The following is a 17178-nucleotide window of genomic DNA, read 5'->3' on the forward strand; positions in this document are numbered from 1 at the left end:
AAAACAAAAAAAAAAAAAACAAATTTCAAAGGCATACAATGTTTGTAACATCTACAGGGATTGGATTTAGTTTTATAAACAGGCCTAATTCTTACTGTATCTTGACTATTTCAGCAAAATATAATGACGATCTCACTCCAAACAAACATTTCCATTCTCCTGAAACCCAACATACAAATTCCACAATCTAGTTACACATGCCACATAACAACAATTCATCTTTTCCCAGCATCTTAACAGGGGCAGAGTGCAGTCTACGTCTATACATATTTTTCAGTATATCAGTAACCATTGGTTCATTGTTTCTTGCTGATGGGAGCTTAAAACAACATCATATGACATTTGAATATTTCTTTCATGAATGGCTCCCAAAACAAAAACATGTATTCCCATGATGATTGGTTTTTTTTAGACCCAATTACTTTGTCTTCAGATTGTCCCAATCTAGGGCTTGATGTTGCCAGGTAACGTTATGGTGTCTGGTTTGGTGCTTCTTGAGCTTCTGCTCTGCACTTGTTTACCTCTTTGAGTGCTTAGTGGTTCCTCATGCACTGTGCTGAGTGGCAGCGTTCATTAGTTATGAATGTACAAAACATCTGACCAGCAGGTATTGGAAAATTGTTATCCAGGTAATTCCCTGGATTTTGTAATAAACTAAGAAGATCTTTTAGAATGGTTCAGCATCAGAATGTCTTCTGCTTATGATACTGAATTGTTCCTGTTCATAGATTTCATGATTGTAATTCATTTATGAGACAGCTATTAAAAAAATGGTTCTGTTCAGAGGTGGTTTAGCTACACTGGAGAATGCTGGGTTTAACAGGGAGCACTGGTGCAGGGAACTGAAGGAAGTTTCCCAGGTCAGTTGAAACCTGTCTTCAAGACTCTGATGTTAGCAGAGTGAGCCTGTGGCAGATGGCACACCAAGACTAACACATGACTGAGGCAGTAAGAAGGGAAGAGGCTCCACGCTGCAAGGCTGCCTGTATTTTTTCCAGTTTTCCTGCCTCTTTCAGTCCCAGGCTGTCCAAAACTTGTAGGTCACTGAAGTAGTTTTGTTTGGTAGGCTTGCGAATGCATTTTTTTTCTTTTGTTTTTTGTCCATAGTCCTCATCAGATCAATGAGTTGAAATGTGCAGCAGGCTGTGTCATACCCATTCCTGGACAGGTCTTTTGTAATACACAACATTTTGCTGCACCTCCTTGTTTTTAAACTGGAAGATCGTGTATACCAAGACAAGGATACACAGAGACAAAATGCAAGGGATCACAACTGCGATTGCATTTACAGTGCTAGGCACATCGTTTATTGTCACCATAATATCCACGTCGTCGTGGGGGAGGCGTCTGTCTTTGCTTCGTTCAACATCCTTCTGGTTACAGCCCATCCAGTCTTTGAGGATTGACCTGGGGTAGCCTGGCTCCACGCTCAGCCTCTGGTTATCGAACTTCCAATACTCCTTCCCTTTATAAAAGTAGGTATAAACTAGGAGACAAAACAGAGAATATTTCTCACCATATCATTTCCAACTTGATGAGCTGTGCTTGTGTGAGGATGTGCAGAGAGCCTAAAAGGCTGGAGGTGGTAGCTGCCTGGGACAATAAAACACATTCATCCAGGGCATTCCAAAACCATTGAAAAGTGAAGGTGGTTTTTGGAGCTAGGATTTAAAGGAGAAGCCATAACCCTGGCTTGTGGGTGCAATGTTGCCCACAGAGCATCATTCCCCTTGGCCAAGACAAGCTGTGAATAAAAAAACCCAAACCACTAACTAACTTTAAAGTAAGCATTCTGCAGTGAGTTATTTTTTACTAAAGCATCTGTAAAGATGTGCTTGTCATTACTGAGCAATTAACATAATCTGCAGAATGACAGTGTGTGCCTGGATGCGACAGTGTTTGGAAGAATACTTAAGGTTTGTGTTCACCCAGCCTGAGGGAGTAGATGCTGAATGAGTCCTTATGGCCACAGAATCCAGAATATTTGGCTTTTGTTAAGGAGCAGTCTTGTCCTGCTGCTAATAAAAGCATAATAGTTTATGCTATGTGACTCCTTTTCTAATCATGCTCAAGTGAAAAAGGAGAAAGGAACAGTGGTGTAAGCATTGGGTCTCCTGCATCTGTCCTCCAGCTTGGCTGGCTCTCATTGCAGTCCTCCAGCGTAGCCCAGCCCTACAGCCCTCGTCTCACACCGCAGCCCCAAATTTAAACACGGCCTCAACGGCACAAGCCCCTTGTGTTAGTTCTTTCCACAACTGGATGAAGAGGAAGAAATCTTCAAACTGGAGAAAGAAATGTGTTGGAATGAGCCTCTGGAGGTCCAACCCCCTACTCGGAGCACAGCTAACTTCAAAGTACATCAGGGAGGTTGGAGCCTGTAACAGAGTGACTGAGCTAGCTGCAGGTAAGAAACTAGGACGAAAATGTAAGTTATGGCATCCTCACAATCAGGGCCCAGGAAAACTCGGGTAGGGACTTGTGGCAGCAAAACCAGAAAAAGTTGCCTTCCCATCCCTCATAGCTGGCATTATGATAATGTGGATTAGGAGTTGAGGAGGTCTGTGGGTTGGGATGAAGGTCAGGAAGGTTCTCAGACTGCCAGTGCTCACAAGTGCCAGTATGACCCTAGGAGTTCTGAGACTTGATGCCTAGCTCAGGAAATACCCAAAACACCCCACATCCAACAGTCAAACTCCCAAGGTAGACAAGCTACTACCGATCTAACAGGCATAATGATTGCAGATACATACAGCCTTCTTTGCTGATAAAAGCTCCCTGTGGAGCCTGAGGGATTCCTCTCCACACCGTGATGGGCTTTGGGTATCCTGGGTCTGTTGCTCTCTTGTCCTCGTTGTACCTCCAGTACCTGTCACCTTTGAAGAAGTAGGTTTTGCCTACCGGCTCCCAACGCAGAGCTGTGTCAATGCCTTCCCGGGGCAGACAGCTCCCCAGCTCCACCACACTGTGTGGGTAGCCTGGCTCTGCTGTCACTTCTTTAAAAACCCAGTATTTATCTCCTAGAGATGAATGGGGACACAAACAACAAACAGATTTGCCTAATTAGTAGTTGAATTGATATAAATGTAAAATAGCCATAGTGAACCACAGCATGTTGAAGATTTCCAGGCTTAATGGTATTATGTGAAAAAGCTGCTTCTCCTCTTCATTTTGAACCTGAAACCTCCTGACTTCATTTGCTGCTCCTCAGCTCTTGTTTTGGAAGAGATGTTAAACAACCCTGTCCCATTTACCTTCTCTAGGCCAGCCATGATTTCAAAGACTTCTCGCATACTCTGTCATCCCTCATTCAGGCTGAGAGGTTCCTTGCAGGAGGTTAGCCCATACTTTTTGATCATTTCTGTTGCCTTTCCCTCAGCCTTCTCAAGTTTCAATAGTTTATTAAGCTGAGGGACTGAAGCTGCAGACATAAATTCGAAAAGCCAGGCACTGTGTTTTTGTACAGGGATGTGCCGATGCTTTCCTGCCACTCTTCCTTGCTTACAACTTGCTCTCAAGTAACACGATCCTGTTCAGACACTGTCACAGTGCAAGCAGCTAATGTGGGCCCCATCACAATGTTGGCCATTTTGTCTTTAGGAGACAATTGTCCAGAAATGTGATTTGGGAGTGCCCTATAGCTGGAGGGGCCCTAATGCCCTGCTGAAACTTGAACAAAGAGATTGGCAGGAGACTGACACTCCCTGGGAAATAGGAGCTATTTCTTGTTATCACATGGAAGCCAACTTCCACTAATCCGTATTAGCTTTATACAGAGGCCAGCTCCCACTAAACTGTATTTTCAGGATTAGTGGCTGCCTGAAGTGTCCCCTTGGAAAAGGACAAGGATGCAGGGTACCTGTTTTCACCATCTTCATGCCATAAAAGAAGAGTGTGATGCGAGGCAGGTGTGGTAGGCTTGTACTGAAATGTACTGTACCTTTGAAGAAAACGAATTTTCCATCAGACCGCTCATAGGCTGCATCAATCTTTGCGGGGAGGCCTTTCCAGAACTGCTCAATTTGCATGGGATATCCTTCCTGCACTCGGTTGTTGCGCAGACGCCAGAACCAGCGATCCTGAGAAAACCAGAAGCGTCTTCAGACTGAGTATTTATCTTGCAGTGAAATCAGGCTGGGCGTCCAGCATCAAGCATTACTAATCCCTGCCTAGGCCCCGTAACCATTAAAGACAGAAGTCCTGGTTCAGATGACAGCTCCAACCCAGCCCAACACTGTCTCCAGTGAGGGAAGCGCTTCGTGGGGAAGATGGCAGCCAAAAGGGTGAGAAGTTCATTGCTGGTGCTGTGAAAAAGGGTGGAAAGAAGGAGAGGAAAAAGGAGCAGGGGGAAGCAAGTCCACAGTTATAAGCGTTATGAACTCATTTGTGAGTGACCTCTCTGCGTGTCTCATCACTGAGGTGTCACACTTGTCCTGGTACAACTGGTGCTCAACTATCAAACCCCAGGACAGACATACAGCCTTAATGTTACCTGGTGACTCTGTGAAGCACACAACGTCCAGAGACACAGAGGTGTTATTAAATATCCCTTTAGATACAAGATCATTAGTTAAAGTCATAGTGGATGCTCAGGGATTTGAAACTTCTCCCAGATACTGTCCCAGCCTTCAACTATTTTCAGTTCAGGCATTTTCTGCAACTGATGTGGTTTGTCCATTTAATGATCTTCAATATATCCTTCTCCACATTCACACCCATTGGACAGAGTGAAAGCTACAGGTATTTTGGGAATGGGACCAAGGATTACCATATTCAAGGCACTCTAACGTGGGTTATTAAGCAAAGCCTCTCCTTCAGCCCTGGCTGTAATTTACAAGCAAGATTGACTCAAACTCCCCAAGAGCTTCAGGTAGGCTGAGTGCTCCCTGAAGCCCACAGTTTGATGCATGCTATCTTTTGGCTTAACCCCTGGTTAGGTACTGGTTTTGCTTTCTGGCTTTACAGGTGGCTCCTCTCTGAACCTGGTGGTGTCTGAATTCTCTGCCAGTTCATCCAGTTCACGTTTTGGTACACAGGTCGCCTGGGCATTTTATGAATCCCATCAGGCACTGTTTCCAAATATTACAGAGCCAATCTGCTTACATTTTCTTCTAACATTGTTCATTCATCAGCCTCAGAGGAACAGAGCTATTTTCACAGACATTTCAAATCTCACTACCTTATACTTCTATTAATCTCTTCCAGCAATAAAATTAAAGAAAGACTCATGGGTAAGCAGGAATTCTTAGTACCTTGAAAACAAACATTTCTCCTCTAAAGAGAGCCACGGTATTAAAGTTGCCATCACAGATGTTCGGTTTCATGCCAGGAGGAGATGGCCTATCACCCAGAGGAGGACTAGGAGGTCTTGGCTGTCTCTCATGTTTTCTTTCCGAAGTGGAGTGAATTCTGCGAACAGGAAGAGTTGGTAAAGGCCTGGTTGGCTCCAGGGGCTCAACAGGAGGACCTAGAAATGAAAAGAAAAAAGTTTAGCAAAGTGGACAAATTTGGATTTTCTGTACTTCCCGCACAGGTTTTAAAAGGCAACAGGCTGGATGAATAGCATTGTGAGGAATTTACATACTCCTTATGCAGAGCTCATGCCCTAGAAATGGGGAGCAGAATAAGATGCATCCACGCATGAAAGATGTCCCGAAACAGATGAGCGATAAGAACTGAAGAAGAGCCAGTATGTTTTTGTAGGTCTTCCCAAGGAGGCTGGAGCTAAAAGGAAGGAGGAACCAAACCAATCATGTTCCCAACTGAAATGAAAGGTAATAACCCTTGAATAGAAAAGTTTAGTAGACCATAAAAAAACCCAAACCAAACAAAAAAAAACCCCCACCACAAAAACTAAAGCAAAACCAGAAAAAAGTTAGGGTATGAAGACCAATGCTACAATCTAAGGGGAAGTGCAGGGGAATTTAGAAATTAGAAAGCAATTACTTTACTACAGTTTAGTCACCAATCTTTGCTTTCAGAACACCATGGACGCTCTGATGAAGAGCCATGATAAGAGACTATGCTCTCATTCAAATTATACCCCCCCACAAGCACAGCTCTGCCCTTTGGTCCTTACCCAGCTCAACTTCGAGACCTGACAAAGTTGCAGGAATGCAAAGACTCAGAAAAAATACAACTGACTTAGACTTGGAGCAGAGGTCTGCTTGTAAACCGAGTGCCACAGGATGATTTCATTAACAGTTAGTGACAAAATCTGGACCAAGTCTAATGAAGAGAGTCATAGATTTCTTGTTGCTTCCCTGAGAAGGCCACAAGCTAATATGGCAATAAGCAGAAGGCTACTAGAAGCAACAGATTTTGGCAAGTTTTATATCTGATGTAATCAAATGGGATTTGATCGTTTATTTGCATGGATTATGGTCTCAATCTCTTTCTGAAGGGGCTCTGTAGAGAGATTGCAGGACAAACCTCCACTAGTAGACAGAATGGGGGCTGACTTTCATGGTTGCTATATCAGTCTCACTGGTTTAGGGGTTCAACAGCACTGCTGATGTGCTTCACACCACCTGGTATTATTGAACACTTGCACTGACAAGGCACATCCTCACAGGCTGAAAGAGAGTTACCCTGTTGTCGGGGATTCCCTTGCCCATGCCCAGAGAAGGAATTTATGAGCAACGATTTAGATACCCATGGAAGCTACGCACCTGTGGGATTAGAAGAGGACTTTTGCAGGTAAACGTTTTGAACTATGCTGCCTAAAATGATGGTTAGGTGCCCATGTCAACTTAGCTCTTAAACATTACATTTTTCAAAGGGCTCCTATAATGAATGAGTGCTTAGCACATTCTGGAAGGGTGATTGGGTTAGTGACAAATCACAGCTAGAGTCAAAGAAGTCATCAGAGAAAGCCATCATAATTAATTGTTATTAAGGCTGTAACGGTAAGAATCTTGTGTGCAGGTTTCATGGATATTATGTTCAGGAAGTACCACTTAGATAATATAGTCCAACTTCCTGAAGTACCAGGCCAGAAGCCTCTACCTGTGAGTCCTGCAATAAGCCTAGTGTTCCTGGTGCAGATACAGCACATTTTTCAGATTTCAAGCCACAGAAGATCCTCTATAAAGCACAACAAATTGTTCCAATGATTAAGCCCAATCACTGCTAAAGTCTGTTGTCTGAGTTTGTTAGTTTGTGCAGCTCTAGATTCAGTATTTTTTTCTTATCTCTAGTGTCTCAACATTTAATCAGTTACAGATCTTGATGAGGATGCTTTTAAAATTCTCCTTAATGAGCTAAATAGACCAGTTCCTTCTGTCTGTTGCTGCAATGTGTTTTGGTTTTAAGATCTTGAGACTTACTTATTCTTACAGCTCTTTTCTAAAGATTTTCAAATGGATCATTATATTTCTTCAGGGTGACTTGTCCTAATAATGTGTTATTTTGTGCCATATGCAATTTTTATTAGCAACTATTTTTATTTACTTTTATTCCAGAAATTTATTAAAAGAAAGACATCAAATATTGCTCACAGAAATCCTTTAGATGAGGATTCTCTGTTGATAGTTATTCTTGGAAAACTGCCTACATGAAATGGATAAAAATATTATACAGATGCTGTGTATTTCTCATCCCCTTCCATTCTTAGCTGTTCAGTGCCCAGTATTACCATAAAGTTATTTTAAATAAAATTCCCAGACTGTGATACTGCTCCTGCTAGAGATCTGTGAATTATCCCCACATGGTATGCAGCAAAGGTCTCCAGACATTGCCTGTCATAGGAGCAACCAGGGTTGGACCCCATTCTTAGCCAGGCAATATGGGTGCATCTACACTAGTGTTTCAGTTCAGCTCGGGAGTGTGCTTTTGAAGAGATGCTCCATCATTTGCAGTTTCTGTGCTTTGATTCACACTGAAGTTCATGCAATATACATTCTTTTTGGACAAAGCTAAACCTGAAGATGCACTTCTGGAGCACATCTAGGATACTGCAGCTGCAAATAGGCATCACAGGGCACAGCTAGAACTAAGCTGCATCAACCACCTCCTTCCTTGAAATGCATACAGAGTGGGTGTCAAGTCCTCAGCATTCTATTTACTTAACACCATCCCTAAATACTGGTGTAGCTACAGATGTGCTACTATTATTCTTGCTAGCAGCTATAGATGTTGTTTGCCAATACAGCCATGGGCAGCTCATTGTGGTGTGAAGCACAAGGGCTGTGCAAAGGCATTGCCTCCGACAAGTGGCATGCTAGCTGGCACTTCTGGTTCAGGCTGGAAAGCTCATGGAGGTAAGACTGAGGTACAGTGTGATATGCTGCAGAGGAAGGGATGGGAATGGGGAAAGAGGTCCCAGATAGATCTTACACAAAGAAAGCCAGGGTTCTGGTTTGTTCAGATGGGATGTAGGAGCACAGTGTTCTGCTTTGGCAAATTAAAGGAGGAGAAACTGGTAACCTGTTTCGGCTGCCAAAGATGACACTTGGTGCCAATTATAGTACCTGAATAAATTAAGTTTGGAAACCGGCAATTTACACGCTTGGTGAAGACACATAATGCTTGCATTAAGGAAAGGTAAGTCTTGACTGGGACATAAGCAAGGAAACAATAAGCAGTGACTGCACACTGCAGGTCTCTCAGTAAACAGCACCGTGATGCTTTTAATCTTGTGCTGCCATCCACATGGCTTTGAGTGCCATGTTATTTTGTAAAAATGTTGAAAAAACTCTAATGCGTGTCCTGCATGATAGGGTCCCCCTGCCAACAGACTGATACAAGTATCATCTTTCTAAATGAGATTATAGCATGTTGCTACAGTAGCACAAGGGAGGAGTAGTTGTTTGTTCCCTCCCCTTTTTTGCAAGAGGCTAATATGGATCAGAAAAGTGTCTTTGATGGTCAGTTTAATTGATACAGTGGAGCAATTTCATCAGACAGTTATTTGGTAGTTTGCAGAAGACCACCACCAGTTCCAGCACAAGATAGATCCACGTGTTGTGAGAGGGAGCTAAAAGCAAATTCACAACTTGATTGCAAGCAGGACTCCAAGGAGCACTGTTGCCTTTAAACAGGGTGAGGCATGCAGCAATCTGCAATGCAGAGAGGCACACCTGCTGTCAGAAGGAATTGTCTGGGAGGGAATCAAGAAGTCACTGTGTGTTATGTATTCAAACTGCTCGCTGGAAAGACACAGAGCATGAGTGATTGCCAAGTCAGGGCGATTCTGCTTCTCAGACACAGCAGACAGATAGAGATACTCAAATCAACAGCAGTTCTGGAATAAGCCAAAACCTCCACACTTTGAGAGGAGAAGAGAGCAAGACCAAAGCTTTATAGAGATAACCATGAGCAATAATATGAGGACATGACATTAATTTTTTTCCCCTCTTTTAAAGGAAGAAAAGGGTGAGACTGGAGTAATGTCTAAAGAAAATTATGATGAATATGCCTGATGGGTCACAAAGACACATAGAATCTGATAGTAAGATGCAGAATAAGGACTACAATATTGTGGTTGTATGCTAGAAATCTAACATCTCATGCATGACTGCAGTTATTAAAGACTCACTCTCTCTTCATGAGTGAGGACCACTTGTATACCAGGTTATAGCCTGCCTTGCCCCTGCTGCAGGACAGCAGTCATGTTCAACTCTCTCACATTCAACTTAAGCGTGCAAAGTCTGTCACAGTCTTCTGTAGACAAGAGGAAAGTTAAAATAGCGCCCGCAGCCCAGGAGACCAATGTAAAGATTTTAATTAGCCCTAAGATGCCACTGAAACAGAATGCAGGAAATTTGCAAGGCAGAAGCAGTTGCACGCACTGCAGTAAGGATAGTGCAAATCAACAATGATTCAAGTGCATCAGAGATTTGTATTAACTTGACCATTTGCTAGAGCGGTGGAAAGAGATCACAAGTCAGGACCAATAACAGAAGCTGGGGCACCATACATACTCACTGCTTGCAATGGCCAAACTAGTGCTGGCATATTGCTCTGAAGGAGGTACCCAGCACTGGCAAGGCTTCCCACACATTTTGCAGGTGGTACTGCCACTTGCTTGGATGCAGACTTTGTCATTTCACTTAAAATATTCCTCTTATTGTCTTTCCCTGGCAGGCATGGATTTTTCCTTGCCATCTTTCTCTTCTCTTCTTTTTATGCATTCTGACCCTTATAATTTATCCTGATTGAAGTCTTGTCTCCTCTTGTCGTTATGCAGATTGCATTTTTATTTTTAATTGCTGCCTTTGCTTTGTCAGTGAGTGAGGGTGGACTTACAGCTAAAGGTGGAAGGTAATCCTACAGTTATGCACATGCAAAGAGCAGAGGAGCACACATACAACATGAAAATCCTTGGGTCCAAGTGCTAGGCAGGCAGAACTTGGTCTACAGTTAGGGGGATGGAAAGCAGAAGCACAGCCTGTCCATTGCTGAAGAAAGATGCTATCTTGCAAGACCTAAGCCACTTCAGAGCACAACCTGGCATGAAAGCAGAAAGAATAGAACCTATCTAGTTTGCCTGTCATTAGTATTTCCAGAATCTTATCACAGTAACCTGCCTCCAAAATAGATGGCTAAAGGCATGATATAACAGGTTTATCAGAAGCAGAGATGACTGTGTGAGCAAAGACTTACTTAACAGATGCTGGCACCTTGGTATTTCTTACAGGAACTGATTACACCCACCAGTGATAATAACTAACCAGGCAGTATTGCACGCAAAGCACAGCATCTATCACTACGTTTCCAAGCAACTTCAGAGAATCAGTCAGAGCAAATCTCATTGAGAGAAAAATTAAGTGAGAGAGTCTATTGCATGGGTCTGCAATTGGGTTTGAACTCAGTCACCTAGTTATTGCATGTGATCCCAGCTCCGGAGCCAACCCACCCCCAGGGCTGAACCTGCACCCACTTCCACACAGGAAGCAGGTAAGAAACCTCCTGGAGCTGGAAACTCTACATTCTGGACGGAAGCACCTTGCTGGGACTTTACAGATACTGTGTGGAGAAGAAGATTTTCTTCCTCTCTATCACAACCAAGGCAAAGAATGTCAGAAAGCTTTTGGGTCACAGCAGATCACCTTCAGAGTGTGACTTCCGCCACTGGCACTTAGCCTCCTCCCTTCATGCTTCCTCTGTCGCAGACCATCTGAATACCAAGGTGACCTGTGAAGATAACACAGAGAGAGGAGGCATTTAGGAGCCACTGTGTCGATAGTTGAGGACAAAATATAATTGTACTGTCCTCCTGGCTATTGACAGAGTGTTCCCTCAACTGCACAACACCTGCCTGGAGGCTCACCATCTTGCATGGCTCAGCATCCATCATAGCCAGCTTTGCGCGAGCCAGGTGGTTCTCCAAGCCTGCCAGTGCAGAAGATGCCCTTTGTTTCAGATCAGGGGAGATAACAATCCACCTGCAAACAAAGGCCTGTCTTTATCTTCTTAATATTCACTCCAAGAATAAAACTATCATCCGGACTACAGGCAGGCAGTTACACTTTTGAATAACGTACAGGAGATTTTTGGTTGTAAAAAGCTGAGCTGCCTGCAAGTTTCTGCAGGACTGTACCAGCTGTCCAGGTACACAGGAAAGGCTTCTCAGTTTCAAATCAAAATGTATGATCCAAATGAGCCAGGGAGAGTGAGAAACCCACCTGGCTGCTCTGCAGACTCCAGGGCAGTGGAGAGAGATCCCTGCTCATATTAAATGAGCTAGCTGCCAACAAGCTACCTCAGGGATGAGAGATGGTCCATCCACAACAGCTCGGAGCTCAGGAAGGACTCATTTGCCTTGCTCGCTTGGGAAACCTGTCCACAGAGCATTTTGCACTTCTGGGGTTAGACATCAGCAGTGAAGTGAATTAGCCATTTCAGTTAGTTTGGGTATTCTTGCCACAGTGCACTACAGTCTGCAGAACAAGCTCCAGCACCCACAGCATACCCAACAGTTGGGCAGTCAAGGCTGTCATGATCATCACTGGGTGGCAGGAAGGGTTTCTTGAGCCCTTCTCACATAGACGTTCTCCTCTAAATGACCAACTGCCACCCAGGTGATAAAGCATTCACCTGGAAGACAAGCATCCATGGCCAAAATCCTTGCTCTAAGCCAAAGGGAATGCTCTCCTGGGATCTGTAATGAGGCGATTCACCTTGCGGTTGGGTTCTCTGCTTTAGGTGCAAGAAAACTGGGTCCAAAATTCCCAGGCTTAGGCAGGCAAATGATGAGAGTTTGGGGCTCTGCAAAATGCTCCAGCTGTCATGCTTGCAGCCTAGTTCCCCTCTGGAAAAACTTTAAGTCTGACAACTGCTCCACTGCAAAACAGAACATTTTTTTATACTCAGAAAGAACTGTAGGAGGAGAGAACTATTTCATGCCCAGCCATAACATAAAGCAGTGGTTTCTCCATCAGCTGAGAAACCTCCCAAGAGATGTGGGCTCCCCCTCAGCTCACCCTTTGTCAGGAGGCAGCTGATCAATGTGATCAGCTCCCTCCTTTCACACCCAATGTGTGCAGCTCCAGGGCTGATGTGGGCATGGATGAGCCCCTGTGTCTTGGCAGAGTCCTCCAGGTGTCAGGTGGACCCGAAGAAGAGCACCAGGAACCAGGTGGTTGCTCCCTGTCTGTTTTTCAGAGGAATGGGAATGGAGAGCATATGGCAGGTGAGACTCAGTGGATGCACCAGAGGTGGAGTCTGGTATTACCTGTTGGGGCCAACCGAGTCTCTGAACAGGAGGAAAGGTGCAAATGAAGGGACATGGCATAGAGAGAGAGTCTGGTATCTCTGCAACATGACAGAGATGTGGCAGCAGGGCACATCCCTCCAGCTCTCTTATTGCCGTGCACTTACTTCCCCTGCCCTCCTATGAGCACAGCACCATGGGGCATGGATCCAAAAGTCCCAGATCATGCAGCTACTGCAGATAAGGTCTTGGATGTTACTCTGTTCCCGCGCTCAAGAGGACATTATCAGAGAACAGTCCTATACCTAACGTTTCCAGGTCCTGCATGACAGCGAAGCTTGGTCTGATGGTCCCACTTACAATGCAGTGTCACCATGTGCAGCATTTTGCATCAGGTTTTTCTGCTGTTTCATCACAAGCCATCTCACACATATATGTAGGTTACAAGGATCTGGGATTGCTCTATGGGCTGCCACTGGGAAAAGGTGAGGGAGGTTATGAAACCCATGCTTGCTGCACAGCAGTAATGAGGCTGGCAGAAGGTGCTACTTGCCCATGGACACTGTGCCCTGCTGATCCCCTGTTCCTGGATGTCAGAGCTGGTGTTGTCTAGTTCTTTTGCCAGGGATTGGTGTGGTTTGATGACCACCCTGGGACCTCAGCCCTCATGGGATGCAACATGTACACTAACTGGGAGCTCGTCTCTTGAGCTGCAGAAAAGATGTGTGAGGTTGACACGTCCTCAGTGAAAGAGGACCCAGATCCTTGAGGTTGTCTCCAGGCTTAATGATTTGGTCTATCTTTGAGTGATTATGAGACCTTTCCTTTGTGACCTCCGGCTTTGAAAGGGGCCTGAAGGTAATGGTCTGGTTTACTAGTTCCAAGCATCTGTGTGGACATGAGTTTTTCCTGCACATCACGTCAACCCCTCTGCTCCCCAGGCATAGTGTCAGAAGAGTCACTTCTAACATGAGAGGCTGCTTCACAGCCTAGTGCAAAGGGATACTTAGAGCAGGACATGAAGAACAAAACCAGTGCTGAAGGATGATCGGTTCAGGCTGTGTGTCAAGGCCATGGCTGAGTATGTCTCCTCTCTCCACCTGCACAGTAGCTGCATGTGGCCCTGACTTCAACACCAGCAAAATTAAAAGAGGCAGTCAACTTAACAGGAGATCTAAGGGACCTACATAATAGTACTATTTACAGTTTAATTCCTTCCTGGGCATGCCACTTGTGACATGGGCACAGAATTACAGTGGGAGATATCCTTCTGAAAAAGACATGTAAAGAACAGTCATGATATTTCCCTCATTTTGTCAAGGAACATGCTACAAGAAGCACCTATCAGAAGATGGAAATACTGCTGACTTGTCTTACAGTCTACTCTGTCACACATGGCAAGCTGCTGGCCTTTTCATCACTAGCTCCTAAGTGGGAATATATTTTTAAATGTTGACCTTATACTAACCAGCATGAAGCAGAAACAAGAGCTCACAACACCTACTGTCTCTTTAGGTGAGTTCTGAAATAAATCCAGCAGAAAATACCTTAATAAATCAACAAATCATTATATGACAGATTTCAAATATTAGACATATTTCTTTTCTAACGGATAAACACAGATACAACATAAAAATGCATTTGAAACACATCATTCTCAAAAGAATGAGATAAAATGGACTTAAGCTTTAGTAGAGCCTCTGTTCTTTGTTCTACCAACTTCAGTGGAATGAAAAATTGGAAGTTTTAATTGAATTTATTTTTAAAAAAGTATGCTACAGGCAAGGCAGTGGCTCTGTGCCTTATTTTGCATTGTAGGTTCCTAAATAATATGTATTGAGCACATGCTGCTGCACTGTGGAGAATGTCAAAGCAGCAAGAAAGCAGGAGGTTTTGATTTTTGTACAGGTGCTCTGGTAGATGGGCTTTTGGCATTCCGAAGGCACAACAAAGCAGACTGGCACTGTGGAAATAAAATACATTAGTTGAATGTTCCTGCTAAAGCTACAAGAAGGATATTTCAGCAGTCCCTTCTCAGCTGTAAGAAGCTCTGATGAAAGGATCTGTTCTCATATCTCCAATTCCAGGGAGAAACACAGCCTGCATTTTCCATCTCCTCTTTATGAGCCATAAGAGTAAAACCTAGTTTTAAACTAAACTTTAGTTTTTGGACTGCAACTCTGTGCTAAGGGCAGAAATCTCTACCTGGGGAATCAAAGCTCCTACTGCAGAAGCTGCTCTGTCTTCTCCCTGCAGGACTAGTTATCTCTACAAACACCAATACCATCCCCAACCCACTCCAGTTCAAAGGCCTCAGAGAAGAGCCTTGCATGATTGCATGACAGTCAGCAAACTAATTCCTAATTACTACCTGCACCAGGTAGTAATTATTTCATATTGCTTTTTTTTAAGCTGAGTTAAAATTTTAAGCATATTATATTGCATACAGAGAACCTTAACATACTACGTGGCTAAAGTTTAATGTCATTACATAAGTGAAAAATAAGTGGAAGTGTAGTGATGCTGCTGCCAAGCCATAGGCAGTACAGTACTGAGCTCTCTGCTCTGTCATAGCTGTGCACAAGACGCCATACAGTGCTCTCACAAATTGTCAAGGCTGAGGACACTAATAGGTCTTAATGGCCCTGACCAGCATCACCTGGTACCTCCACCCGCACCCATGGACCCAGGAGCACCATTTCAGCTCAGCGTCCCTGCCCAAGCTGTGCTAGGGGAGTGCTGGTCCTCAACTCAGCCACAGCTGATAGTGGCTTGAATCACAATGTGAAGAAGCATGGCTATCAATTCCTTATCTGCTCCCTTTCCAAAAAGGTATCTGAAAACAGAGAAACCAGTAATTTTTCACTGTCAGCGATAAATTATTTTTTTTTTCCTTTCTGATTAGTCAAAGTTCATGGGAATTAAATCAACATTTCAAAATAGAAACAGTGTAATGACATTTTAGTAGCTTTCAAAAATGAAACTTAGGTGTACTAATTAATGAAAGTTTAATAACTACTACACCAGCACTTCAAAACCATCCAGAGTCTCTGTTATCATGAGTATTTGAATATATACTATGTTAAAATATGCATAATTAAATGATACCATAGGACAACTGCCATACAGCTTCATCCTGGTAATGAACAATAAAGAGAAATCTTCAGCTGCACTAATGGGAAGAGCCAGTTCCCCCTGGGTGTACTCCAAGCCATCTTATTTTAAATGTTGGACATTACTTGGATATCTGCCTTACACCGAGGATGAACTGCACTCTACAAATCCACATTTTTTCCCATTGCCCAGACAGGAGTCTGGGAAACTAGCCCAGAAAGAGATTTCTCTTCTTTAGGCATCTACACTTGAACAAATTAATCTCATTCCAGTCACAAAAAAAAATAATCAGACTCAAACAATTGACAGTTTAGACCTCTAAAGTCTTGCTGTACTTACTGCTTTAGAGTCTTATAGGTCTTGAAACAAATTCTATTAGCAGTAATTTAAAATTCACTGGCAGATCACTGATGCAGACATTGACTAGTGTCAGGTCTGCCACTGATCCCAGCAGCAATCCCTTAGAAACACTGGCTTTCCCACTGACAACCATCTTGTAAGGGGTTTTTTCAGGTCTAATTCATATAATATCTGATCTACTGGTACTGGGAGCTAATATTTGACTCCAGATATCAAGAAGCTGCAAATGTTGCACAGTTATGTAGCGCAGTTGCTCTATGCTACATTTATTTAGTAACCTCTCTGTCAAACTTGTACTTTCCTCCAAGAATGAAATCAGGGATGTTTGACAAAACCTGTTTCCATGGGCTGCCTCAGACTGTATCCATTAGCATCTTCTAGCTCAGCCTCCCCTTGACTGGGGCTCCTAAAACTTACATTTTCCTCTGCTCCCAGAGTCTCCTTCAGCCAATAATTCTCTGAAAGTCCCTGTCCTCACACCCTGGTGTCCATGATCCTGTCACATGGTACCACATCATCTCCAGCCCCTTTGTTTTCTCCCATAATCCCTCTGCCTCCTTTTCTCTTTTGCTTGAGCCCATATCTTTGTGGCACGTTGTACAACAATGTTCCGCTGGAGATTAAAAGTGTTCCCTAAGCAGATCCAAGCCTTTTTTCCCCTACCTTCTATATATGAAGGAAAAAAAAGAGTGCATAAATACTTTTTACCTTTCCTTGCTGTTCCATGTTCTTCACATTCTTCCTCTCTATTTGCACTGGCTGTTCCTAATAGACAAATCTTGGGTCCAGCAATTGCCTGTTTTTAGTGCTCCTTGATATTGGGTACATAGTGAGGGACGGAGCAGCAGCAAGATGACAAAGATTTGGTTATCCTGACTTGTGCAAAGATATCACCACTGGGACAGTAATCTGATATTTGGCTGTGGATTGAGGGCTTTAAATGGTTCCTCATTCAGCTATGGCAGGAAATCCAGCCCACCAGCTGAAAGCATTTTGGGGGCTACCTGTCTGTGGCTGTAAAATACTCAATAGACTTGGGCTCAGTGTAAATA

General features: G+C 43.7%; 1 protein-coding gene across 2 annotated transcripts in view; it reads right to left on the reverse strand.

Annotated features, from left to right (window-relative positions):
* Positions 1-209: 209 nt before the first annotated feature.
* MMP24 (matrix metallopeptidase 24) overlaps positions 210-17178 on the reverse strand; it is a 45749-nt gene continuing 28780 nt past the window's right edge. For both annotated transcript variants that reach the window (XM_049817558.1, XM_049817559.1), the window contains 4 exons: positions 5250-5464; positions 3938-4076; positions 2751-3017; positions 210-1486 (listed from right to left, as the gene is read on the reverse strand). In XM_049817558.1, coding sequence (XP_049673515.1) covers positions 1149-1486; positions 2751-3017; positions 3938-4076; positions 5250-5464 — 959 coding nt within the window. In that variant the 3' untranslated portion in view covers positions 210-1148. The remainder of the gene's footprint in view (positions 1487-2750; positions 3018-3937; positions 4077-5249; positions 5465-17178) is intronic.

This window comes from Accipiter gentilis, chromosome 14 (genome assembly GCF_929443795.1).
Source record: "Accipiter gentilis chromosome 14, bAccGen1.1, whole genome shotgun sequence".
NCBI lineage: Eukaryota > Metazoa > Chordata > Aves > Accipitriformes > Accipitridae > Astur > Astur gentilis.